General features: G+C 47.0%; 2 protein-coding genes across 51 annotated transcripts; both read left to right on the forward strand.

Annotated features, from left to right (window-relative positions):
* Positions 1-4,981: 4,981 nt before the first annotated feature.
* On the forward strand, positions 4,982-15,038 carry LOC103636181 (phospholipase D alpha 1-like). 50 transcript variants are annotated; one of them, XM_020543336.3, is made up of 13 exons: positions 4,996-5,391; positions 5,496-5,594; positions 5,688-5,804; positions 6,039-6,150; positions 6,951-7,073; positions 10,821-11,025; positions 11,224-11,315; positions 11,402-11,500; positions 11,754-11,850; positions 11,963-12,073; positions 14,124-14,195; positions 14,398-14,442; positions 14,520-15,038. In XM_020543336.3, the coding sequence occupies exons 4-10, from the start codon at positions 6,142-6,144 to the stop codon at positions 11,986-11,988; spliced, it is 651 nt and encodes a 216-aa protein (XP_020398925.1). In that variant the 5' UTR covers positions 4,996-5,391; positions 5,496-5,594; positions 5,688-5,804; positions 6,039-6,141; the 3' UTR covers positions 11,989-12,073; positions 14,124-14,195; positions 14,398-14,442; positions 14,520-15,038. The 50 variants fall into 50 exon arrangements, 19 of the variants coding, with proteins under 19 accessions (XP_020398925.1, XP_035817756.1, XP_020398923.1 ...); XM_035961863.1 differs by having other exon boundaries at positions 11,754-11,831; XM_020543334.2 differs by having other exon boundaries at positions 11,754-11,831; positions 11,969-12,073.
* A 1,041-nt stretch (positions 15,039-16,079) lies between these two features.
* Positions 16,080-19,836, forward strand: LOC100285251 (transcription initiation factor TFIID subunit 11). The gene is made up of 4 exons (NM_001301600.2): positions 16,080-16,499; positions 18,297-18,384; positions 18,979-19,078; positions 19,390-19,836. Exons 1-4 carry the CDS (start codon positions 16,204-16,206, stop codon positions 19,515-19,517), a joined length of 612 nt encoding a protein of 203 aa, NP_001288529.1. The 5' UTR covers positions 16,080-16,203; the 3' UTR covers positions 19,518-19,836.
* The last annotated feature ends 7,861 nt before the right edge of the window (positions 19,837-27,697 follow it).

Below are 27,697 nucleotides of genomic sequence, written 5' to 3' on the forward strand. Positions count from 1 at the left end.
ACTGTGTGTGTATATATAATGCATGGGGCTGAGTGGATGCTAGCTAGTGGCAGTGGCTAACAATGTTTAGCTTGTCGTGTGGATTAATTAATATTACTATGCTGCTTCCTCTCAATTGCAATATACGGTATCTGCACAGATTGGCACCGCGTTAATCTTATTGGTGTCAACTAGCTTGGCAAAAGCGACGTTCGTTCTCGACCTTCCCTAAATTGGCTTTTGCACAATAATGGATGCCTCATGCCGACCAGAAGCCAATAATAATCCGGTGTTTTTAATTAATGAGGATTCTCCGGACGTATTGGAGAGCTCATCAGTTAATAAGTTTTCAGATTATTATTTTGCCGGGCAGTCAATCCTCCCATCAACTTATTGGTGCCTTTTTTGGACGCCAATCACTTCGTGAGAACCGGCGGTGGTGCTCTTTGCACAGGCGCGGACGGTCCACGGCCAGGGGTCGGACGGTCCGCGACCTGGGCAGAGCTAGGGTTCCCTGACTGACGGGTCGGATGGTCCGCGCGTGCGCAGGGGCGGCGAAGGTTGCCGGTGGCGTATGGATCTCGCTACCGAGAGGGTCCCCGTCGGGGAGGAGAGATCCTAGTTGTTGTCTAGGCTCGGCAGGCCGACCTAGACTCCTCTAATCGATGTAGAGTCGAAGAGAAGCAGAGAATTTGAGGATTGGAAGGCTAAACTAGAACTAGACTAGAACTACTCCTAAATGTACAAGAAATAAATGCGAGATAAACTGATTATTAATTCGATTGATGATGCTTAATCGGTCGTAATCCTCTGTATTTATAGAGGAGGGGGCTGGACCCGTTACAAACAGATTTCCCGAGCTAATTTCGTGAATATAGCCAACAATTCTAGCAAGAAACTCTGAACTCTAACTTGTTATGTGCGCGCGGACCGTCCGAACCGCGGACCGTCCAGCGGCTCATTTTGGTGCTCAACACAACGACTGTTTAATTACCGCAGCAACTGTTTATATAGGGATAAGAGAACTACTGTTGCGTGTGTTAGGATTATTTGTGGTGAAATGTGTCCATCGAATTTAAGTATTTGATTTGACACATGTGTTTGCATTTTTTCTAGATTTATTCTATAAGATGTGTTATTCTTTTAATTATAAAAACATGTGTTCGTCGACAGTAAGACGACTATATATGATGACTTCAATTAATCTCAATGTTTACCGATCCAACTCATTCCTTCGAATGTACTCATAACTTATAAGAGCTAGCTAGCTAGTTTAGGAATCACAAAACCGAAGTAGATTGGAGAGGTTAGAATCTTTTTCTTATTCAAATTTGAGCATGTATGTGTGCTTGCATGTTGCATGAGCCAGAAGAACAGTCACACAAAACAAGATGCTTTGTTAGATAGTTTTTTCTATTATATCTTCTAATTAAATATTTAACCATTGAACCGGATTTTATTATTGTGTTCTTGAAATTTTTATAAACAAAACTATACCACTAATACTATATAATATTTAAAGATTTATTTATGCACCATTCTCTAATACACGTTTCAGTACAACCAACCAAACAAAATTGGTATCTAGACCGAACAAGTCCGTACAAGCAACCAAACAAAGACGCTTGCATAAATTTATTCTAGTTCTACCGATACTGGATATGCTCGTTCTGGTCTGATTCGACTTCTACATGAACCAAACACACACGGATAAAGAATAGGCGTGGGCTAGGTCTCACCCACAAATTGGCACTATTCTTTCAGTGCGTAGTAGACGATGTGTCCGGCTACAACGAAACGCCTATGATGATCTATGGTGACTTCGTGCATGTTCATCGAAGGTGTGGGTAGATCGAGGTAGAATGTGCGTGAATATGTTTGGATGAGTGTACGCCCGCGTGTATTATACACACACACGAGCGTCTTCATCTATATTGGATTCTAAAAATAAAAGTAAATAAACTAGTCTTCATATATAATGAAAGACAGGGTTTAGCGTAACCTCTAGATCAAACTACATCAAGTCAATTGAATTTGATTCGTTCTCCATTTCCACTTTGGCAAAGATTGATTAATTGTTACCCGGCTTCCTGAAAAGGATGAAGTATATGGAGCTGTTATGTAATCAGTTGCAACGTAAATCGATCTGTCATTCTGACTCAATGGAACTCTTTAATTTTTGCCCCTACCTACGGGTATTATTATTAAGGCAGTAAGAGGTAGCCTGTCATTCCGTGTTCTGCCATTCTCATTACCTGTTCTGTCTTTCCCCATTCTCACCATTCCCTGTTCTGCCTTTCCGACTCCCCTCCCCACAAAGATCATTACCATTCCCACGTACATCCTAGGCATAGCTAAAATTAAATTAAAAAAACAGGCCCCAAAGGGTTTCAAACCCGCGACCCCTCAAGTAAATGTGCTTATAGCTACCACTACACAACATGTGTGTTTATGTCTACATCTATTATAGTAAAAACATATACTACATCTCTCTTGAAGCCCACCTGCTACCCTGCACAATGTGTAGTAGTAGATAAATATCATCGAGATTATTAAATTATATTTTTGGATTGAGGGAGTAGTATTTAAAGAAGAGCCTTGCATGCAATTTCTTTTGTTTGAATAATGTTTTCAACTTAAATTCCTTTTTTTGCATGTGTGACATTTATTCTCCATAATATTTTTCCATGGATCTGATTTATAAGTCATTTTCATAAACCAATGCCAAAGATGAATCCATGTTTCTTACTTGAAAACCCCGAACAAACATTACTAGCACGAGGCGCTCACGTTGGCGTCGCTCATCGATGACGAGAAGAAACTTGGCGATTGTCAGTTCGACCTCTGGAAGCAGTCCTACGTGACCCATGCGCCGCTGTGTACGGCAAGCTCCAGCGCAGCCGCCGGTTGGACGTGGTCCAGAGCGGCTGCACCGCGCTGTCCATCATCAAACATGGGGACCTCATGGTCGTCGCTAATGCCGACGACTCTCGGGTTGTTCTGGGCACCGCAACCGACGACGACACCATCACGCCGTCCAGCTCATCATCCACCTGAAGCCCAACCTACCACGTAAGTCGCTACTGATCGGCCATGAATTCTTGTACGCTGGGATGACGACCATTGTTGTTGTGTGAGTGTCCTCGAACAAGATGTATGTAGAGGAGTAGCACATCCGGTGGTGCAACGGCCAGGTGTACTACCTCGCTGATGAGCTCGGGGTGCACTTAATTTGGCAGCTCAGCTAAGAGTCATCGGTACTCACCATGTCGCGCGCGTTCGACGACTACTATATCAAGGATTGTGGCGTCATCTCGGCGCCGGAGGTGAGCAGAGGAGGACCGATAACAATGACCACTCGCCATCGTCGGGGTAGCTTTTGTGCCGGCATGTCTTTAATTCTCTTCGCAAACACACACTTACATCTTTTGTTTAAGCAAGCGTGTATGGTGGTGCGTTCCCGATAACTAACGATGTACGACGAAACTTCTACCGGTGTGGCACGTGCTCTCCAATGATGAGACCATGCAAATCATGATATATATCGAAGTCTGCATGATACTGATGGTTGCAATGTAATAGTGAAACAAGTAAATTAAAATAACAAAATTTATGTATGGTTAGGATCACAAATGGATTATGAAATATTTTCTTATAACAATATAAGACACATTTTGTATATAAGTTATTATGGTATTATATGTTCCCGTTGCAACACACGGGTACTCAGGGGCGGATCCAAGGGGTGGGCAAGGTGAGCCATGGCCCCACCTCAATTTTTTTAACCTCTTGTACCTAGGTTTAGGTACACACCAAAATATACAAACTTTTGTATAGTAAGCGTGGACAAATCTAATGAAAACCAGATTTTGATCTATTTTTCTCTTGACGCTTCACTGCTTAGTCCACTCTCCACCTGAGCCATTCGATTCTCTTCCCTAGTGCAAGCCTACTTGTGGCTCACTCGCTTATTCGGTCATCGACTGACTAGTAAGTCGATGACCTAACCCGCCCGCTGCAGCGCCATCTTGCCTTTTCATCGCTCGTCGGCTCCTCGAGATCCTGCACACAACACTGATACTTTGCCTCCTAGTCCGCACCAGCAGATGGGCAAGCTGTTGGTGGGACCGTGGTGTCACCTATCCCTCGCTAATTCATTAGGGTCCCACCGCGCCGTCACAACACGACAATGGTTGTCGCTTGCCGTTATAGGTGTACATTCGAGCCGCCCCGGCCAAGCCCAAAAAGTTCCGTCTTGTTTGAATTTCGGGTCGTGCCGGCCCGGCCCACGGGCCTAGCCCTCAGCCCACGGCCTGACACGTAATTACTTGGCCCAAACCCGGGCCGATATATCGGGTCGTGCCGTGCCGTGCCTGAACCGTGCTTTTTTTCCCGTGCTTCGGGCCGGCCCATCAGGCCTGGCCCAAATGTACACCTATACTTGCAGTCACCGTCATCTATCGCTACCTCGCCTCTTGCACTCGCTCCTCCCACCTGTCGTCGTCTCACCGACGCCATCTCAGGACGCCATCTCACGACAAATTCGATTACTTGGCACAACGACGCGCCGATGCGGCTGCTCCGCCCCAGCGCCTCGTCCTCAGCCAGTCCACCTATTTTCTCTCTCTAGCTCTCCTTTAGGTAGCCATAAAGGTTTTTTTTGTATTCATATCCTTTTGGAAACACTAAATATTATCCTTTAACATTCATGTTATTATCATCAATCTACATTTATTTAGTGGTCTAGTCTGGTGATTTGTATCTTCGGCCCCACCTAGAATTTTGTTCTGCGTCCGCCACTGCGGGTACTCACCTAGTAAACATATATATAGCGTTATTAGTTCCTTTGCAACAGTTAATTAGCGCTGTTAGCTAGTTACATTACCGTTCCTGTACTTCTTTGTTGCCTATTTCTATATATTAAAGCCGGTTCAAAACAGCAAAGATAAGACTATCCACGTCGCCTTTATATTTTCAGCCGTCCGATCGTTTACGAACGGCTACACGAACTCTCTCTGCCTTTCCACGTACTCTGTCAAACGATACGCCGCGATGCTTCCAGACGAGCGCCATCCCCTTCCTCGCCTCACACGCCGTCCTGTTGGTCGTGCCTCTCTTCAACCTTTTTTTCTTGAGCATTAGCGAGAGCCCCTTACATGGTGCAGTGCTAGCATCGTTGCTGGCGACCTCGGTGAGGTCGGATCTGCAAAGGTTGCAGCTAGCGCGCCTACACTACATCAACATGGTGTGGCATCTCCTTTCGCAGATCCCCAACATGCTACGCCGCCGGCTGCCTCATTGGAACTCCTGTGCACCGCTTGCCTTTCTTCTCCCATTCAACCCGCAGGCGTTCCCTGGCTCAATAGCGCAACTAGGGGATGTCCGCCGCTACCTCCATATAGGAAACGACAGGTACACGTACACCCTTCCTTCTCTTCGTTTCCTTCTATGCGAAACCAACATTCGAACCCTAACCTAAGCTATTTGGGTATTTGCATTTGCCGTATGTGCGACAGATTTAGATTTTCAGGTGATGCGTGGTCGGGATCCCGGATCAATCAAAATAAGTGTGAAATAAGTGTGAAATTTGAGAGGCTGTTGAACTTCCAGATCAGGTAATATCCATCCAGATCCATATCCCAGAAGACCAAGCCTGGCCACGAAACGCATGCTACCCCCATCTCTTCTTCACCTTTTCTTGTCAGCAGGTACCAACCAAAAAAAGTGACCCTTTTGACGGCGTATTGCGTGGGCAAGGCATGCCAGTGCGACAATAGAGAAACTAACGGGGAGCTCTGTTCGTTCTGCTGATTGCTTATGATTAGGTAATTAACTCTGCACCATGTCATTTTCAATCGATAATGAACAAAGTAAATATAGGTGCACGAACGTGCTAGATCCTAGATTACTTTTAGCTAGGTCCCAAGCAGCTGAAAATTGTGTGCATGCTTTCAGATAAGCAATGTCTCTGTCTATTGCACGATTTTTTCGGGCTCGTTGAACGCCCCTCCCCCCCTAAAATTAATTATAAGGAAATTAAGCTTGCCATTTTTGCTCAGGCTCGCAGTGGTGGTAGCTGGGAGAGCTTGGGACTGGCCAGACGCGACCAACTCACCCATGTAATAAGACAACTTTTATACATAGCCGACAGTACGCAACCTCATGCGCAAGGTTAGTCTGATGATCTGCCTTCATTTTGAAGCTCGATTTTGCTGCTTCATGCATGCATCATTGCGTCATCTATCATGTGTGTTTTTTCTGAGATCTGTCATATTCGTTTTGCACGCACAAATCATTTTCCTTTTGAGTTACCTTTACAAAGATGACAGACTTCAGCAGACGTCTGTATATGCAATTCCTTTTCTTTCCTATCCTTCAATTTATGCATAGATTTTATTTTCTTCTTAGCTCGATCAAATAGTTACCTAACTTACATGTTCGTTTTTGTTTCTAGCCATTGGGTTGGAATTAGATGATGGATCGTACATTTACTTGCTCATTATTTTGTCAATCGATCCCCATACTGCTTTCTCACGGTCAATGCATGAAGTCTTTGTTTCAGAAAAGAAATTAACATGCATTTTCCTATCAACACGACCCAACAAAATAATATTATCTGATGTAGTTTGAATTCAACTAAATGGCATAGGGAAGTAAACAAACGACTAATTCAGTGTTCTTCATGCATTTCTCCTCATATTTTTCCAGAAATTCCTTTGTCTTTTTTGTATCTAGACCCTTGCCCCAACATTTTTTGGGCTTCAGAGAAGGCAACTGTATATTTGCTCAAATATTTGTTGTCTCAAATGTTCACATTTGCTCTGTTTGTAGTTGTGAGGTTAAATAATTAACAAATGTCACCTTGGTAGGAGATGCAATCCATTTATTAGCTTTGAGAAGCTTCTCATTAAGAAGTCACGTGAACTTGGTTGCATTGTTCTTGCTTATTATTGTAAGCTTTGGTGTTACAGATCCTTAATGAAACCAAAGAGCTGCAGCAGATAACCAACGACAAGCAGAAAAATCAGGTTGTACGCATCCAACATTTTACTTTCATATTTGCTGAAGATGTCAACAAACAAAATAGACAAGCAGTAAGTGTGGCACTACTTTGCATGTGCTAACAGTATGGCTAATGGTTTTTCAATCTTAATTTGCGAAAATAGGTCCACTCAACTTTTACAACAGACATGTTTGTTTTTGACAATTTTGGAACACTGCAACATGTTGGGTTAAAAGTATTTTTGCTAAAGTATACATTGGATATCATGGTCGTCTATGAACCAATTGTAGTGTCTCCATATTTTCATGCTATCTTACCATTTTGTTTCAGTGAGTTGAACTAATCATTATGAATATGCATGGGCCATGGTAGAAAACCTGGTTTCCTTCGTTTAGTAAGAGAATAAATTATGTAGATATTACTATTTATTTAGTAAGAGAATAAATTATGTAGATATTACAGGTTGGTTAACTTTGTTTTTTGCTTTTATACACTTATTTACTTCCTAATATACATACAATCGTCATACATTATATTATGCTGCTAAATGAATTGGAACGCGCGCATAGGCGCGCGACATACACTATATATAATAACGCCTGCAAATTGTGCAAGCTGTCATTTGCATTCACCGTGGGTATAGCACTAGCACTACACCAGCACTAGCGCATGCATATATAGACACTTGTTCTTTGCCATTCTCTATCATTTTTCCTGGAAATATACGTTTATATATACAGGAGAATTTAGAACATGAAGAATATATTGTATATGTAACTGTAACCAAAATATATGCTCTAAATTTACAATACAACTGAAAACTGCATGCATGCTGTGTGTAGGCAGAGAGCACAGATGAAACTAATTAATTAAGTGCCCCCGGGCCATAATGGCCACTAGAATACACAAGCACAACGTAACGCAAGGGAAAGAAAAGCTCTAGCGGAACTGCACTGCCCCACGATGAGCATGAAAAAAAAAAGAAAAGAAAAAATACATGTCTCCATGCGGAAAGAAATAAAAGGCGGCCACAACGACCACAACTCATGCGCTTGAGAGGCGCGCAGACAGCCGACCGAGACGACACCACTGATCAAGGTCGTCGTCGAGCAAAGGCATGCCCTCATCATGCATCTACCCGGCCATGTCGCCTCGGAGCACCGGCGCGAGCTTGAGAGCTCGACACATGAGCACAACACCTGGCAGATGAAGCCAAATGAACTCCCTTCTCCAACCGCTGCCGATCCAATACATGTACTATGTAACAGTGTAATACTACGTATCTTGCAGGTACGATACGAATTAACGGAGCGATACGATCCCCCGGCCCGGCCGGCAGCGAGATACGGTAGGTGTCTCATAGTCTATGATTGAGCGAACGAGAATCATATGCGCCAGGGCTGTTTAACAAAAGATAATAATAACTCGGCTACGGGTGTACAACAGCCCCGAATCTCTACTAACTATTAAGGGGCAGCGTAGACTGCCCCCGCTCCCGCAACGCCCGCGTGCCAGCTCCCGCACGCGCCAGCAACTGCCTCCCGCTCCCTACCCGCACGCGCACACGCATGCCCCGCAAGGCCGCAACGGCCTCCCGCACCCCACGCCCTGCCGTCTTCCGCTCGCCCGCGTGCCGCAGCCGCCGCGAAATCCCGCTCCCGCCCCACAACCGCCGCGATTTTGCTGCACGACCGCTCGCTATATATGTCCGGATCCCGTCAGCACACGCGCACCTCCGCGACCGCTCGCACACCGCCAGCAAAACCCCTCTCGCTCCCCTCCCCCAAACCCTAGAGCACATTATCTCTCTGTTCGTCAGCAATGGTGGCGGCGGAGGCGAGGAGGAGGCCGGCGAGAGTCGCGCGCTATTCGTTGGCAAGATCCCGGTCGGAGGGGCCTGAGCCGCAAGCGCACTTCGCGGCCGCGACGAGCCGACGAGCTAATCGAAGGTAACGACTCCGCCCACACTCCATTTGCTTGCAATCTGTCCGCATGCCCGGCCCGTCCCCTCCCGATCCGGCCGGACGGACACACGCACGCATCCCTCCATTGTCTGCTCGCGCGACTCCGCCCAGTTCGTTGTGGTTCTCGGCGCCGGAACTGCTTAGTGCTCCCACGGAAGCACGCCGCCCCTCTCCATCCTCCCGCCTCCCCTGGTGCTTAAGTTCTTAGTTTCTCTGTGCATACAGATGTTTCTGTGAAGTTACTTGCAGTTTGTGTGTAGTAAGAACAAGCCATTTGGTTAAACCCCAAACTCTTCCATTACCTGAACCCCTACTCTATGATGATCTGTTAATTGCGAGAGCCTGAGCCAAAAAGTAAAAAAAATGTTTGGACAATTCTTCAAGCACTGGTGAATGGTACATCCATTATGTCATCAGGACAGACTTTACGAAGGAACTAGACATATAGTACGAGTCAAAAAACAAACCTGTATAGCACATCCATTTTCTCATCGCCTGATAAGACAGCAAAGTCTTCTTTCATTTTGGATTCATGGTTGGATACCTGCTAATCAATGGATAAATAATTGCAGAAGGGTATTGTTTGATGTATGCACCAAACAACTGATTCATGGCTAAAATGCATCTGCATTCTATCTTTTAGAAGAAGAAAAACACACTTTCACTTGTCATATTCAAGGAGATAGTGTTAACGACACAGACTAAATCAACCCATATTGAATTGCTAGCCAGTAAAGTGGTTCCATTTCCAAGAATCCAAAGGCACTACTGAACTATTATGGCAGAAATATAGCAATTACTGAACTAAAAATGCAGTGGAAGAGTGTTTTAAATGTGACTTCAGTATACTAGGGAGTCTAGGGCAAGATACTTGGCTCTTGTGAAAGCCACGTTGATTCTCTCAGAATCAGAGAGCCTACTTTCCCATTTTTATTGGACCAAACTGTTGAAATCAAAATAATGTCCTCCTCACCACCATGAAATCCATCAATAGATTTTACTCTTAACAGATAGAAAGTCATGCTTCTCAATGCAATCACTTGAGCAGTATAAGTAGATATTATACCAACACTTGTTCTCTGCCTCTTCTCAGTGCACTCTACAATTGTTTTAGACAAAAGAAAAGGACACCCGTTAGCTTTATCAAAAACTCTGGAGAACAGTTAATCTAGCCAATAAAATATTTCTTTCAGAATGATGTTTTAACACCTTATAAAAAAAATAAAAGAATGCAAAATATGACGAGTTGACGACCTTGGCAGTAAGCAATGAAAACATGGTGATCAATAATTCAATATCTAGACTAAGAATGTACGGTTTTGTCATTTTGTGCTATTTGAGTAAGCACGGAGAATAAACAAGTTATATATGCATGTCCATTCCAAAGATGGCAGCACGGAATATTATGATGTTGGTATTGCCATTTCTTGTCTCCTGTGCAGCCTTCTGTCATGCTTGTTCTTTATATTTATTTGCTATGAGGACTCCTATTAGGACGGTATCTTAAGGGTATGATGTAGTTTAACCCTTCTGATTATATATGTGACCGTATCTTCATAGCTTTCTAACTTTGAGGATACAATATGTTAAATTTGACACTGTCAATATAAGTTCAGACTTAGGTGTATTACACTGGGGGAGGTGTGTGTGTGTATTTTTGCTTGTGATTCATCAAAATATGTTCCTTCTTAAAGCACAAACATTGTACACTTCTAGAATAGCTTTAGGCTTGTTGTCATATTTGTAATGTATATGTATGCTACCTTCGTTAAAGGTTAAAATAAAGTTTTAACCTTATTTTGGAAGGGAGTATCACGAAATGCCATAGAAATTTGGATTTAGTAACTATGTTCATGATTTCCTTCATGTTACAGGCCCAGACAATGGAGATGATGTATACGATAATTGCAGATGAGTTCAAGTCAATGGACAATAAGGACATGCGCCCTGAAGATTACTTGAACTTCTTTTGTCTTGGAAACCGGGAAGAACCACCATCTAATGGCAGCCCAGAATCAGAGAAATCTACATATAAAAGTGCAGAGATAGTCTGTTTTTGCATTTTCCTTATTCTTAAGGGTATGGCTTAGCTCAACCCTTCTGATTACACCAAAACTGAATATGGTTTTGGCGCACGGACCTTATGGGAAGCTAGAGGTCTGAGCTATTGGGAAGCTAGAATTTATGTTTTTATCAATGTTTAGTCATTAACTAATTAATTGCATATCGTTTTGTTGTATATTTATTAACTAATCGAGTGTTGCATACGGTTTTCAGAAGCATTTGAAGACGCAGAAATTACTCATGTTGACGATACAGTAGATCCTGTTAGAGACATGGAAACTATTAGTGAAGAGCTCAGACTAAAGTTTTCGTTGGATTTTGTTGATTTACAAGATCAGCTGTACAACACTTAAACCTTTTTTCGACACTATTCTGTTTCTATTTTCTGCAGGATATAGAGTTCATGAAAAAGAAACTTGAGGACCTTGATAAGCCAATGAAGAGGAGGAATGATAAGCTGCTCAAAATTGAGCATGAATTATGTGAGAGGGTGCAACATCAATTACTTCAATTCTTCTGCATAACTATGGGTCTTTTAGCAGCCTTACTAAAATATGATTGAAAATGAAAATTCTTTATCGGCGGGTTTGTATAATGGCACAACAGAAGTGCACGGGCATATACCTAATTAATTAACATTTATTGAATCATTGTAAAATGGCACAACAGATTACTGAATTAGAAATGCAGGTTTGTATCGTATTCATTCCTTCGTTAATTGCTTCCTTATGTTCTCGCTACAGATTGATCCAGCACAATGCCGAGGAGACTGGAGACTAAACTTGGAGGTGCTACTGAAGGATGTGACTTTGAGTCAAAGGGTAAAAGTGATAATGAGATGTGTGTGTTGTATTTTCATTCCTCGGGACAATAATGTTATTTGTAGGTAGAAGTTATTGTACATCTGTTATGTGTTTTCTGCCTGATCGTCGTTTATGCTTGCCTCTTGAAGTAACAGGTAGCACATGGAGAGCTTGAATTGAATTCAAGCTTGGATATGATTGGAAAATATTTGTATTAGATCACCTAGAAGGGTGATTGATGCTTGTTATTGGCCAAGCAGGTAGGTATCACATTTGTCTTTCTTTTGCTGTTGTAGGTTTTTTAGTTGTAACTGTCTTTTGTGTTGCTTGTTTGAATCTGGGCTGGAAGAAAAAGGTGCAAAATTGAATATGAATTGGTCTTGGAAAATTCAAACACATTGATTTTAAATATTATGAGATCCTTATGTTTCTTGTTCTTTAGAACAACTGCATCCTATATGATTACTCATATGGGCTTTAGTTTCAAGTGGATTATGTAATTCTTTTGTTTCAGTTCATTGCTGCACATCTTGGCATGACTGCATTGTGGGCTACAATGTCTCTCTTCATGCTTTGGTGATGAACATTTGACGCTTAGTTTCATAATAGAAGTATTGTATTAAACATATAAGGTAGTGAGTGAACCAGCTCTTTAGTTGTCTACTTCTATGAGTGTAATGACCATCTCTGCTAATTCTTAGTTTGGTGGTTCAGTGGTACTATCTGATTTCATAGTGTAACTTTGATTTAACAGAGATATATATGTCTGCATGAGACCTATTTAACTGAGCCAGTACTAGACACATGTAATAGGAATCTACATGTGTTGTCACTCGACAATCGTAAATGATTAGTGAATTTAAAATAACTGACTCTACATATGCCATATGGGCTTTGTAGTAGTGAGATTCGATGTTCCCTGAAACAATATGCACTTTATGTAGCTTTTGAATGATGATTCCTTCCATTTGCAGACAATAGGTAGTCAGATGAAGATTGTAAAAAACAAGCATGCTTAACCCTTCAAGAATGCACAGTTTGAGCTTGAATTTGGAAAGGGGATATGCCACAGTTCAGAGTTTTTTGAACAGAATTTCTGGAGCAGTTGTTCCTATAAAATAATATTTTAGGTCTTGAAGCCACCACCGTTTGGATTGACATGATCTGTGGTATTCTGGTGATCTCATTATAGCAGACTTCATTTCTTATTGTGCTTATACAGTAGTGTAGCGGGAAGAGAATTCACATTGCATGAAATCATGTTGATAGCTAAGAGGTGGAAGTTGAAGTAAGCCGGGAAGGGTGAGGTATTGGGAACTGTGGCATTTAAAGTTCAGTAGGCAGCAGTAAACTGTAGTGGTGTGGTCGTGTACATAAGATGTGCACATTTTGAACTCAGGCATTCTTTATTGAGTGCTGCTAGAATTACATTGAGCTCCCTCCACTTCTGATACTTGCCTGGTTTTGCGTCAATTGGATCTGTTTGTCCGTCCTCAACACTGTTGTCTGTTTTTGCTAATTTGGGCATTATCTATGACAGAAGAAGAACGATTATGAATTATAGATTAAATTGAACATAATGTTGTTCTAAGAACAAAAACAGATTATTTCACTGAATATTTTCTCATCGCAAGATGTACTAAATAGTAGGTTCACTACAGTCTTACAGAAGCCAATAACCCACTTGATCTTGCTATAATGATGTTCTTAGAATACTTATAGATGTGTTGGCTGGAACATTAGCTCTGACAAGATAGAAGCTTGTTTGTTCTGTTATTTAGTCATGTCTGCCCCTCAAACTACTGAAACCTAAAATCTGAAACTGAAAATCTGAAAATATAAAACTAAAAATATGAAACTGAATATTGTATGTCATGTTTGTGTCATGTTTTCTTAGACTGCATTGAACTCCAACAGAGACTGAGAAACATGGAATTATAGCTAGAACTTGGATCTATGGCTGTGATATTCTTGCTTGCGGAAACTGGGAATTATAGAGAGACGGAAATACTTTTTAAATTAGAATCTAACTACAATTCGATTTAGTTCAAGTCAATATTCAGAGTTCTACTTTCTGGAATTATTCAGAGTTCAGTTATTCAAAGTTATTAATAGCTATACTTAGCCACCCATGATGTAGTCAAGAAAAAAATAACTGAACTCTTCTGCTTATAATTTCAACTATATTAATAGATATTGTTATCAGGTGTTTAAAAAGAATGTGGTCATCTTGTGTGACATTTGTGTTCTTAAATTGTTGCTCTGCTTATAACCTTTTTTACAATGTACTCATCAGTTCTATACTCGCAGCCAAAATCTATAGTGGGAACTCCTGCATACATTGCTCATGAGGTTCTTCTGAAGAAGGAATACAATGGAAAGGTTTTATGCGTAGTGTCGTTAATTATTCTACACTTGACATACTGTTTTTGTTTAGTGTGCATGTTATTATTCTCCACTTGAACAACATGTTTGTTTGTCAAAACATTTTATACACGCACGATTTGTAGTCATGCATAACAGGGAACTATGTTGGAAGGTTCGAATGCTAAATTAGTCACTAACTCTTTGTTACTGAACTAAGGTTGCTGATGTGTGGTCATGCGGAGTGATGCCATACGTGATGCTGGTAAGAAGCAAATAATACTTTCATTATCTTCTTGACACATGTTTGCTTTGAAGGAATTACTGATGTTACCTATACAGACGATCACCATCCCTGAGATAAGAAACCATCCATGGTTCTTGAAAAACCTCCTAGCTGACCAAATGGATGACAATACGATGAGTAAGCAGTACGAGGAGCCTGAACAACCGATGCAGAGCATGAATGAGTTCATGCAGATCCTGGTTGAGGCGACCATTCCAGCAGTTGGTTCACGTGGACTCAATCAGTTTCTGAATGATGACATTGACCTCGACGATGACATGGAGGACCTAGACTCAGATGCCGGTCTTGACCTGGAAAGCAGTGGGGAGATCGTGTATGCTATTTGACAACATTGAATACTTTGTTGTGTCGTAGGTTACCAAGATAATTAGAGACAAGGGGCAGGTTGTTGTGCTTGCAAGTATCTGTTGCAGCTGTTGTTCATGCCTGATGTTGATGCCTCTTTTCATACTGTTGTGTTTGGATGGTGTACCACCAGTGTTTTACAACAGTTTGGCCCTTGGAATTGCTATTGCTAAAACTTGGTTCCTCTGAGAAGACCTTTTGTTTTTGTATTCCCAGTCGAGGGACGGTGAAGTACTTATATTATTACAAAATTGTTTTTTAGTATAACACATATTTATACATAAGTTATCATGATATTATATGTTCCCGTTGCAACGCACGGGCACCCAACTAGTATTATATAAATAAGAAGGGGAAAAAGTACAAGCTTTGCCAGCGTACGCGCGTCCATCGAGACGTACAGTACCTACCGAGTATCAGGATCGCCGACGCGTGAGCCGGTGAGCGTGAGGTCAGAAGCGTGCCAAAACGGCCAACACTGAGGTGGAGGGTGATAGCACAGTACTGGTGGGTGCGGATGTTGGTGTGGACGTTGGATGATGGCCGCGCAGTTGGACGTGTGAGGAGAGATCTTCCTAGCACCTAGAATCTGCCGTGGTTCTTGGTTATGGTCAAACAGCTTGTGAATATGTCTGTCTGTACAAAACAAAGTTGTTTTTTGCATTGTAGACGGTACGGTTTGCAGAGTGAGATTTGAAAAATGAGAGATGTTGATGAGTAATATGTTAAAGATAACCTAAGAAAACATTATCATCGTATTATGTATGCATTAGGAATTAGAATGTTCCGCCTATGAATTATATTAGTGGATGCACTGTCATGATTAGAGGTGTTTGGTTTTTAGTGACTAATTTTTAGTCACTCTATTTTGTTCTATTTTAGTATCTAAATTGTCAAATACAAAAACTAAAATTTTAGTTTTCATATTTAGCAATTTAAAAACTAAATAGAATAAAATAAATTGACTAAATCGCTAGAAACGAAACAGCCCCTAGTTGTTGGCATAAAGCCTAATGGGCTAGACTCCCATCCACATTCGGTAATCGGTATCATGCGCGATCCAGCCCATAATATATTTTTTTTCTTTTTTGCTGAAAGGAAGCCCATGGTTAGTTACTAGCACGTCATCAGCCCCCGAGCTCTGTGGGCCGAACCTATCGAAACACGCAAGATGCCCAACCCTAGCTACGCCCTACGGCCGAAGTGTCCATAAAAACCGACGCGCCAACTCCTAGGCCCAACCAACTTGCCGACCGCAGGAATCCAGCCGACCCAGCACTTCCCCGGTTCCTCCCAGCAGAGTCTTCTTCTCTGCATCCGTTCCGTTCCCCGGCCTCTCGCACATCCACCGCCACCGAGCCGCGTGCGTCTTCCATGAAGGACCCGTTCGAGGCGGACGTCGAGGAGCAGGACTCGCCGCCGGAGTCGCCGGCGCCGCCCGAGGATGAACCCGGCGCCGCGGGCCCTGCGGAGGACCCCGAGGACTACGACGGCGGCCCGCCCCCGCGCCAGCCGTCTGCCCCGGCGTCTCACGCAGCCGGTGCCAAGGCCAAGGCCCGTGTCCATAGGGAGCAGCAGGAGGATGACGACGAGGACGAGGACCAGATTGAGGTCGACCTCGAGAAGCTTCCCAGCAGCACTGGCGACCCAGACAAGCTCGCTAAGATGAAGTTCGTGCTTGAATATGCCTTGTCTGTTCAATTTTTCGATAACGCAAGTCACACTGCCTTGTTATACGTACAAATTCGCTGGTTCTTCGTAATTTGAATAATTCTCTCAGTAGATATGCCGTATGCGCTCGGGGAGGACTGCAAGCCAGCGAACCCTAATGCTGATTTTGTCAACCACACGCCTTATTACTAGTAGTCTTTTGTTAATTTTCCGTAATACTAGTTGTGCTTTCTTACATAAATATAAACAAATAGGTCTATCACTGGATCAGCAAGTTGGTGAACCCTTACTCTGCTTTTGTTAAACTCAAACACGCAGAAACCAATTACACATAACAAAGCTAGCCGCTCTCAACTGAATCATGCTACAAGGTCAATATTAGTGTTAGCATCGTTTGCCCTTATCTTTTGTATGAGTATTTGATAGTAGACTTGTTTCCATTATCGTTTGCCCTTATCTTTTGTATGAGTGTTTGATAGTAGGCTTGTTTCCATTATTGTTGGTATTTAGAAAGTTATTTTCTGAATTACTACTATGTATTGGCGGTTGATGAGAAAAATACCACGGTTCGCACCTGTTTTTTATATTCCCTAGTACATAAAATGGAGATTATTCATTGTCGGTACCCTGAATCAGGGGTATCCCTTACTACAGTATGAAGACACGATACCCGTGCGGCTATCTCTAGCCGCGCGGTGAACAACACCCGACCCCAGCACGTGGGCAGTCCCAAGGACACCATGTGGACAGAAGAGGTGGTATACTCCAGGATACCATCAGTAGGTTCGGACCTCCTCAAGAAAGCGCCGGACCCCTGTACACATAGCTCGGACCTCCGGGTACGGTCCGGGACTCCCAAGTAAGCAAGCCGGATCCCTTGGATGAGGTCCGGACCCCTCTGAGTAAGGTCCAGACCACCCAAGGTCCCGGGACAGGGAATACCCTGGCCTAGGTCAAGGACAGGCGAGGGTCCGGAACTGACACGTGCCCAGGCTTTATCCAGTGCGCTTCCACTCCCCGCTCAGGCGAAGGCCCGATGCTACCACGTGGACTATCGCCCGTGACGTAAGCCAGGGGGCGGAGCCTGACGTAAGGCCTCTGGGCCGCGCTGCCTCTGCATTTATTGCGGAGAAGACGCGCCGCTTGTCTATCCCGCTGACAGACGATGTGCCCCCTCAGCATTTAATGTGTCCTGTCCACTCCGCTGGCAGGCGGCGTCCAAGCCATCCTACAGGCGGCGTGCCTGTCTAGTCCATTGTCAAACAGTATGCCCGTGTTGCGAGGTGCACTGTGTCCATCATCACTTGTACGTTGCCAGGGAAGCTTCCCCTGCACGCCAATACTACGCAGATCACGGATGTCAGGGCGCAAGAAGATTGCTCCAGCAACGAACATTAATTGCTACAAGTATTACATCCGTTATGTTCCTGGGCCCACATGTCGGGGCTCAGTACCCTTGTACGTGCCCCCCTTAGCTATAAAAGGGGAGGCATGCACCGTTACAACACAAGCTCACTTAAGCACACTTAGACGCTCACAAGTTCATACAAGCTCAATACATTACACAGTGGAGTAGGGTGTTACGCTCCGGCGGTCCGAACCACTCTAAATCCTTGTGTGTTCTTGTGTCCTCCCCATTTTCCAACTAACAAGCAAAACGCTTAGACCCCTCCTCATCTAAGGATTTAGGGCGGGTGCGTTCCACCACCCGGCCGGAGATTTCCTCTCCGACATTCATACTTTCTTGTATCGATTACTAAATTCTATGTCTATGTTCTAACTGTGTCCTTTGTCAGTGCTATACTGTCCCAATTTACACAACAGCAGATGAACCGTTATGAGTCATTCCGAAGATCTGGATTTCAGAAATCTAACATGAAAAGGGTATGGCTTCACTTATTAATCATAGAAATGTAGCAAAAATGCAAATACCCACTTACATTACAGCTCCATTCCTTACACCTAACACTTGTAGGTGTGAGTCCATAAGGAATTGAGATGCAAGTGGATATTTGAACTTTGAAATTCCCTGACTTGTAGCGGTGTCTTTTCTATTTTCCTATATCAAATGATCTAACCTCATGCATTATTTATATTTCTCCCAGTATTCCTCAATAATTGAATTTGTAAATGAATATATGAAACACATTAGTGCTAGCTGCTAAAGAACTAAGTCGTGTAAAAAATACTTTGCTCAAGATGCCTTATATGAAACACATTGAGATGGTCGTGTATGTTACATGTATTGATTTTTATTTTTCCTATAAAATTGCTTGGATAACTACTTGGTGGGTAGTTTTTAGCTTGTTTTCTTCATCATGTTGTACTCTGAAAGTTTCATGTCCATACCAATTAATAAATAGGATAGAGGGTGTATGATAACAAACTTGAATATTTTTGTCATGTATTTGGTATTGAGTAGCTCAACCAGTCTGCAACCAGATTTGTAGTGTTGATCCATATTGTGTTTACTTACAGCTGTTGGCAAGCATCACTGGAAGTCAGAAGATTTCTATCCCTACTTCAATTGTGGTATCGGGAATCGCCAAAATATTTGTTGGTGAGCTAATTGAAACAGGCAAGTTCAGAATAGTCGTGTTGTTTACTTTGTTTCTATGGAATCGAATCTGCTACAGCGTTGCTGAATTGTATGTTTTGTACTTTGTCTAAGCATGATAGTGAACCTACAGCTGTAATCTTAACTAGTATGATTTTGTGTTTTAGTTTGCCTTTTGTTTCTGTTTGGAATCAGAGGCCCATTTTCTTCTTTCCACCTCACTATGTTACAAGGAACCTGCTAGCAGAGCAGACTTTAGGTTTGACAAAAGTCTTCAGGGTGGATTTCTTGATTGTTGTTTTCCCTTAACAATTTCATCGTGTGTATTGCAGCAAGAGTGGTCATGAGCGAGAGGAAGGATTCAGGACCCATTAGGCCTTGCCACATCAGGGAGGCATACAGAAGATTGAAGCTTGAAGGGAAGATCCCACGGCGATCTGTTCCTAGGCTCTTCCGCTAGAATTGAAGCATGTATATTACACATGTGTCTGGAGTCCTGACAGATGTGTGCCATGAGGTGAGGAGTTTCTAGTACCAGCTTGTTGCAGTTTCTGGACAGAAACCTGACCAGACTCTCACAGCTTCTGTTGAGAAATCCTGTCAAATGTCATATCATCTTTAAGATGGAATTAGAAAGAGTTAAAACGTCCCTACCACGGGGCCTAAAATCGCCTGGGGTTGTTATTTGTACTGAGGGCTACTTTGAAAACCTCAAATCCCCTTCGGGATTGGAGGGGATTGAGGTGGAAATGAACTAATTTTCTCTTGAGTTTCCAAACTAGCCCTCTGTGATTGTGTAGAATCTGATTTCCATGCGCTATTTGGATGCAAGAGTTGAGTGGCGTGTTATTGTTCACATTATGGTGTGTTTGGTTAGGGAGTCAAATAAGATGGAGAGCGGCTCCATTCTAGTTTTTGAGAATTGAGCTATTTTATTCTGTGTTTGGCAAGTAGAACAGAACCGCTCTATTTTTTGATTGGTTGAAGAGCAGAATAAAGCGGAGCCGCTCTATTTATTGTTTGGTCGATCGTTTTGGTGGAGCGAGGCATCCCAAATAATTGCCATATATAGACTTCTGTTTTGGTGGAGCGAGAGCATCCCAAATAATTGTCATATATAGACTCGAGACTCAGCTCTCCTCTGTTGGAAACCAAACATCTAAAAAATAAGAATGTAGCCGCTCTATTCCTCTCCGCTCCTCAATCAAACACATCATATATGTGCCTTTCCAGTACTAGATAGAGACTAGAGGTCGGTTGTTAACATTTTGGTGCTCCTTTTAGGCTAACTTCAACCATTTCCCCTTCCAAACAAGCTCATTCGTACTTTCTATTCTTATTTTCTATTCTTATTTAAATAGTCTCTCCTTAACTATTTTTCTGTCTATTTCATCTCCTCTCCATCATTTACTCTTTAACCGAACTATTTAACTTTTCTATATTAGTTTTTACAGTTTTTAAAATACTATTATATTTGAGTACCATAATACATATTATTATTAGGTAATTAAACTTAAAATGAGTTAATTTGGCAATTAAATGTATCGATTCATGGAAGGGAGAGATTAGAGCTCCTCTTCCATTGGGGGATTCACCGTCCCCTTGCATTCAGGGTTAGTGGCGGGAGGGGGAGCCATTGCTGCTAGCCGGGGCGTCGGAGCTCACCCTATAGGCTACAGCTGAATAGGGGAGAGCTCCCTACCGTTAAAGATTGTACCCTATTTTTCAAGTGATTTCTATTTTCCTAAGAAAAAATTAGTTTATTTTTCCTTTGGAAAATAAGAATTCCTTTGAAAAATGAAGTTGCCAAACTAGCTCTTAACGGTGCATACTCTTCGATTTGGAGTGGCGACTCGTTCTGACAAAGCGCTCAGACTCAAATACATGCAGCGGTGATGAAAGCAGTGATTGAAAACACTTGTTGCGGGCAAAAGTAGGAAACTTGCAACAGGATTTGTGAAGAGATCGACAGCTTTGGCCAGGCCTCCCCAGATGGTCGGATCTTTGCAGATTAATGTGTTCGTCATTCATTATGCTGATGATGATGCCAATCGTATTATAGGTGCGGTGTAGGCAAGGATATACCTTAATTTCGTGCTGAGCCAAGCAAATCAAACATAGGGAAGAACTAAGAAAATAGACCAGAAACTTCATATGCTTTGTGGATTTACTACTTTTAGGCAGGCGAATTTGTTGATCAATGATTTCCAGACCTAGCGAAACCTTGAGAAGGGTATCTCCGAAGACAGCCGGAATCGATTGAACTTCCTCGTGATCATAGATATGCGAACATGTTGAAGATAGATGTACAACGAGCTCAGGAGATGTGTCGATTGTCGTAGGCAGGCACAAACACTAATGTATGGCTATTGCCACTCGAGTCTAATGAATCATAAGCATACATGGACGCCGATTTAAGACTAGCGCATCCAATACATATGAATTCGATCACAACAAGAACACGGTAAATCGACAAAATCGATTGACAAGTCGGCTAGACTGATTCAACATCTGTTCTTTGCCTCATAGACTTTCAAACACCTCACAGAAAGATTTATCGAACAAGGACACGTAGAGGTTGTCTTATGACAAATAAAGCTAGCTAAAAACATCGTAAAGTCTTGCCGGGAGACATGCCGAACAACAATATTGTCGGCGTTTCGAGACCGGGGGGTCCCTAAGCCGACGAGTGAATGTGTCGCGTGCCCCAGCCCAGATGGGTCGAGCGCGTGGGCGAGCGCGAAGGGGGGAAGCGAGGTGGCCGGAGACGGGCGTGAGAGAGGTGGAAATCCCGTGGCCTTCGTGTTCGTCCCGCGCCCAGGTCGGGTGCGCTTGCAGTAGGGAGTTACAAGCGTCCACGCGGGTGAGGGAAGCGAGCGGCCCCAAGAGAGCGCCTGTCTCGTCCTCGTCCCCGCGCGGCCAACCCTCTCTAAGAGGGCCCTGGTCCTTCCTTTTATAGGTGTAAGGAGAGGATCCAGGTGTACAATGGGGGTGTAGTAGAGTGCTACGTGTCTAGCGGGGGAGAGCTAGCGCCCTAAGTACATGCCAATGTGGCAGCCGGAGAGATCTTGGCACCCAGCTGGTGTGATGTCGTGGCTGTCGGAGGAGCAACGGAGCCTGGCGGAGGGACAGCTGTCGGAGCGGTTGAGTCCTTGCTGACGTCCTCCTGCTTCCGTAAGAGAGCTGAGAGTCGCCGTCGTCACAGGGCTTGCGGGGCGCCATCATTGCCTATCTGGCGGAGCTAGCCAGATGGGACACCGGTCTTGTTCTCTGCGGCCCGAGTCGGCTCAGGGTAGGGTGATGATGGCGCTTCCTGTTGACGTGGCTGGCCTGCGCCCTAGGTCGGGCGACGTGGAGGCTCCTCCGAAGACGAGGTCGAGTCTGTCTTCCATGGCCGAGGCCGAGCCCGAGCCCCTGGGTCGGGCGAGGCGGAGGTCGTTCGGCAGAGGCCAGGGCGAAGTCCGAGCCCTGGGGTCGGGCGAAGCGGAGTTCGTCGTCTTTTGGGGCTGAGCCCGAGTCCGAGCCCTGGGTCGGGCGGAGCGGAGTTCGCCGTCTTCCGGGGCCTAGCCCGAGTCCGAGCCCTGGGTCGTGCGGAGCGGAATTCGCCGTCTTCCGGGGCCTAGCCCGAGTCCGAGCCCTGGGTCGGGCGGAGCGGAGTTCGCCGTCTTCCGGGGCTTAGCCCGAGTCCGAGCCCTGGGTCGGGCGGAGCGGAGTTCGTCGTCTTCTGGGGCTTAGCCCGAGTCCGAGCCCTGGGTCGGGCGGAGCGGAGTTCGCCGTCTTCCGGGGCTTAGCCCGAGTCCGAGCCCTGGGTCGGGCGGAGCGGAGTTTCCTATGGTGCCTTTGGCAAGGCCTGACTGCCTGTCAGTCTCACTCTGTCAAGTGGCACTGCAGTCGGAGTGGCGCAGGCGGCGCTGTCCTTCTGTCAGACCGGTCAGTGGAGCGGCGAAGTGACGGCGGTCACTTCGGCTCTGCCGAGGGGCGCGCGTCAGGATAAAGGTGTCAGGCCACCTTTGCGTTAAATGCTCCTGCGACTCGGTCGGTCGGCGCGGCGATTTAGTCAGGGTTGCTTCTTAGCGAAGGCAAGGCCTCGGGCGAGCCGGAGACGTGTCCGCCGTTGGAGGGGGGCCTCGGGCGAGACGGAAATCCCTCGGGGTCGGCTGCCCTTGTCCGAGGCTAGGCTCGGGCGAGGCGTGATCGAGTCGCTCGTATGGACTGATCCCTGACTTAATCGCACCCATCAGGCCTCTGCAGCTTTATGCTGATGGGGGTTACCAGCTGAGAATTAGGCGTCTTGAGGGTACCCCTAATTATGGTCCCCGACAGTAGCCCCCGAGCCTCGAAGGGAGTGTTAGCACTCGCTTGGAGGCTTTCGTCGCACTTTTTTGCAAGGGGACCAGCCTTTCTCGGTTGCATTTTGTTCCGGTGGGTGCGCGCGAGCGCACCCGCCGGGTGTAGCCCCCGAGGCCTCGGAGGAGTGGTTTCACTCCTCCGAGGTCTTAATGCCTTGCGTAATGCTTCGGCTGGTCTGGTTGTTCCCTCATGCGAACTGGCCGTAGCCCGGGTGCACGGTCGGGGCCTAAGTTCTCGGGCTGGTATGTTGACGCTGTCAACGGTTCGGCCGGAGCCGGTTTTGCGAGAGCAGCCCCCGAGCCTCCGCACAGGGCGAGAGGGCGATCAGGGACAGACTCGGCTTTTTTACATACGCCCCTACGTCGCCTTTCCGCAAGGAGGAGGGGGGAGAGCGCCATGTTACCCTCGATGGGCACCAAACATGGTGTCTCCGGTGAGCTGCAAGCGGGTAATCCGAGTGGACGTCCGTGCCCCGTTCGTTGGGGGTCGGCTAGGGGCCCAGAGGCACGCCCAAAAGTACCTGCGGGTGATCTGCCGGACCCGGTCCCCTGGCGACGGGGTCCGAGGGCTCGATGCCTCCCTCCGATGGGATTCCGTTACAAGATCGCTCCCGCTGGTCTCGGAAATGTCCTAGGGTACCTCGGGAGCGCAGCCCGAGCCTTGGTTATGTATCGAACGTACCCCTGGTCATCCCTCGCTCGGCGTCTGAGGCAACTGTGAACCCTTCGGGGGCCAGCCTTCGAACCCCTGATCAGTAATGGGCGCGGAGCCCGAGTAGCCTGAGGCGGCCGTGGAGCCCTTCGGGGGGCCGGCCTTCGAACCTCTGACCAGTAGTGGGTGTAGGGCCCACGCGATCTGAGGCGGCTGTTGAACCCCTCGGGGGGCCAGCCTTCGAACCTCTGATCAGTAGGGGGGGCTCGGAGCCCAGTTCCTTCACAGGGAAGGATCCCTTTCGGGGTATCTCCCTTTCTCGGTCCCTGTTGCAGGAGATAGAGAAAGAGGAAAAAGGAGAAGGATACGAAATCGAACGACGTGGCGTACCTTTTTTGGCGCGGTTATTACGGCGAAGGCGAAGCGTCGCCCGCTTCTCCTGCCAGAAGCGCCGCCTGTCCCACCGCGGAGTTAATGCGACGGGGCGAGTGGTTGGCAGGGCGGCCGTTGCGCGTGCGTGAGTCGTTCGAGGAACGGATCACGGGCGCCCTGTCTTCACGCCGTGAGAGGGGGTTCTCTTGCCGCCCCCGGATGGGACGTGAGCCTGGCCGACGACGTGACCGCTGCTCCCGCCCGCCTGCCACCGTCATTACTGCCGGCCCACTTTCAGCTGCATTGACTGTCGCGCCAGGCTGGCGCTGCTGAGTCGTGCGCTGGGCCGCCTCGAGTCGCGGTATTGGTTCCGCAACCGAAGAGGCGCGGTGGTGGCGCAAGTGGCGGTGCAGTTGCTTGCATGCAGCATCCGGCGAGCTGGTTGCGTGACGCGTGGGCCTGGGCCTCCATGCTGGCGTGTTGGGAGTCGGGGAAGCGCGTCCACCTGGCGCGGTTGCATGCCGCCTGCATGGCTGCCCGCCCCTTCCGCCCGTTGGTCTGGGCAGAAGTGGGGGGTCTCTTGTAACCGCTGGGCGGTTGTGTGCACCACGCGCGGCGGTTTGGCTTCTTCTGCTCTGAGCCGGTTTGCATGACATGCGGGACCCAGCCCCCGCGCCGCAGGGGAGGGCCTTGGAGCGTGTTGGAGAAGACTCAGCCCGTGACGTTTGGGGGCGCACGTAGGGAGAGTTGCCTTTAAAAGGAGGGCGACCCCTTTCGGAAGGCGACCATATCTTCTCCCTTCCTTATGCATCGCGTCTTTTCACCTTCCAAGCCCCCGGATGGGGGGAACCCGCCGTCTTTTCGCCTCATCGTTGGAGGAACGCAACTCCGTGGGAGTTGGCACCTTTCAGCCATCGTTCGGCTTCAAGGATTTTTATCATGCAGCCCGGCTGCACCCCTCCACCGGCGGTCACCCAAGATGGTGACCTCCAGCTTGATGGTGGGGGAAAGCGAGCCGGGCTGCGGCCTCTCCCCCTCCCTCAGCCTCAAGGATTTTCATCACCAAGGCAGGGGAGGGGAGTGTGCCGAGTTGGGGTCGGCCCCTGCGTGGGCGGTGGCCCGCTCCTTCACTCAGTGATGGGGGGGAGGGGCGGTTGTCGTCCGTGGCGCTGGCAACTGCAGCGTGCCCGGCTTTTGGACACGAGTGGCTTCGGAGCCGCTCGCGGCGCCGGCGTCTGCCATGGCAGCTGGAAGAGGTTCTTCCGCCGGCGCGATAGCCAAGGCAGGCCACGGACCGACCTCGAACTCTACGGCCTTCTGCCCGTCCTTGCCTTACGAGTTTTGGCATGGGCGGGGGCCTCCTGGCAGCAGCATCCGCCCTGAGGTCAGTGCTGCCGCTGTTCGGGCCCCCGGAGCAGAAGTCGTCGTCGTCGTCGCTGCTGGAGCAGGTGACGGCGCGCCGTTCGTCGGTCTTCCATTGCTCCGCAGGCCTTCCCTCATGGAGTGGGGTTGTTCGTACCCGCGGAGGGGGAACCAGAGTTCCATTTGTAATGGCACTTTGAATGCCAGGGTTTTTTGTTCATTATGGCTGTCGAGGCCTGAACATGTATGTAATTTTGGCACGGAGCCGTGTTTTTTCCTCATTTTCGAGCACTAAGACTCGCCTGTTGATTATCTGAACCGCTTCACCAAGCATGAGTCGGCCCGTGTCAAGGTGACGAGTGAGATATCCGTATCCCGGAGGCGTAGGAATCCCTCGGCTTGATCGGCCTTGTTGTCTGAGGCTCCTCTAGCTTAGTTAAAGAGACCCCTTGGCCGCTCTTCGACGAGCCGAGGCCAGGGGTAGCGATATCAGCACGAACAGAGGCGGAGTTGACTCGAAAATGAAAACCTGGTTGGTCGGAGCCTAACCGGGTTGTCCGTCAGCGGGGCCGATGCCGGAGTTGATCAGCCGAGGCCTCGGATCGGGCTGGCGCCCTTGGAAGATGGTTGGCCGAGGCCCCAGGGGTAACCGGCCGAGCCGCCTGCTCGGGCCGGATTCCCGGAGAAGTCCCTGGACCGCGTCGCCGTCCGAGGCTAGGTCGGGCCTCGCTGAAGGTGTCGTCGATGCCGAGGGTGCTACAGCCCCTTCCAGCGTGAAGGCCCGAGCCTGCAGGATCAGATTGTCTTGTAGCGTGTGCCTTCTGCGGCCGCTGAGGCCAGAACACACACCCTCGCTGCGTTGTAAAGCTGTGTCTCTTTTCCTCTTATTTCGAGTATCTGGACTTTTTTGTCGGTAACAGGGATGTTTGTGCGAGCGAGAGTTGCTTCTCGCGGAAGGTGATGAGTGAGGTATCCGTATCCCGGAGGCGTGGGAGTCCCTCGGCTCGGTCGGCCTTGCCGCTTACGCGTACTTTCACCCGTCCATGAGGCCCTGTCACCGACTCAGTCGAGAAGGCTCGAAGGATCGCTTCGGCAGAAGAGCTTCCGAACGTAAAGACTTGTTCGGTCCGCGGGATCACTTTATCCGAACGCGAGTTACTTATCGCAGAAGGTGATGAGTGAGGTATCTGTATCCCGGAGGCGTAGGAGTCCCTCGGCTCGGTCAGCCTTGGCTGCTTACGTGTACTTCGTCGTTTTCAGGATCCGCTTTTCGAAGTAGTCAAAAAGCACGAAAGATATTCTGCTAAAAGAGATCTTTTTTCGAGGAAAATTTTGACGCAGAGGGGGTCCCCCCTTTTAGCCCTCGAGGGAGGGTCGGGCTTTGCCGAGGCGAGGCCGACCCTTCCTTGATGACTAAACTTTGCGTGGGTGCGAGGTATATGAACAACTTGAAAACATCTTAAGGGTAGAAGCGACGTAGCTGTTGGATGTTCCAAGCGTTGCCGTAGACCTCGCCTTGACTGTTGGCCAGCTTGTACGTTCCGGGCTTCAGAACTTTGGCGATGACGAATGGCCCCTCCCAGGGGGGCTTGAGCTTGTGCCTCCCTCGGGCGTCTTGCCGCAGCCGAAGCACCAGGTCGCCCACCTGGAGGTCTCGGGGCCGGACCCCTCGGGCGTGGTAGCGTCGCAGGGACTGCTGGTACTGTGCCGAGTGTAGTAAGGCCTTGTCCCGAGCCTCTTCCAGCTGGTCCAGCGAGTCTTCTTGGCTAACTTGGTTGCTTTGATCGCTGTAGGCCCTCGTCCTCGGGGAGCCGTATTTCAGGTCAGTGGGCAAGACGGCCTCGGCCCCATAGACCAGGAAGAACGGCGTGAAACCCGTGGCTCGGCTCGGCGTTGTCCTTAGGC

This window comes from Zea mays, chromosome 8 (genome assembly GCF_902167145.1).
Source record: "Zea mays cultivar B73 chromosome 8, Zm-B73-REFERENCE-NAM-5.0, whole genome shotgun sequence".
NCBI lineage: Eukaryota > Viridiplantae > Streptophyta > Magnoliopsida > Poales > Poaceae > Zea > Zea mays.

Bases quoted from the DNA above. Each gene is read 5' to 3' on its own strand.
- LOC103636181 (XM_020543329.2), top strand. The intron at 7,074-10,820 runs GTAAGTGTGGCA...TTCATGTTACAG, and splicing joins ACAAACAAAATAGACAAGCA to GCCCAGACAATGGAGATGAT. The intron at 11,316-11,401 runs TTTTCGTTGGAT...TATTTTCTGCAG, and splicing joins GTGAAGAGCTCAGACTAAAG to GATATAGAGTTCATGAAAAA.
- LOC100285251 (NM_001301600.2), top strand. From the start codon at position 16,204: ATGAAGGACCCGTTCGAGGCGGACGTCGAGGAGCAGGACTCGCCGCCG. The intron at 18,385-18,978 runs GTATGGCTTCAC...GTTTACTTACAG, and splicing joins AGAAATCTAACATGAAAAGG to CTGTTGGCAAGCATCACTGG. The intron at 19,079-19,389 runs GCAAGTTCAGAA...TGTGTATTGCAG, and splicing joins TGGTGAGCTAATTGAAACAG to CAAGAGTGGTCATGAGCGAG.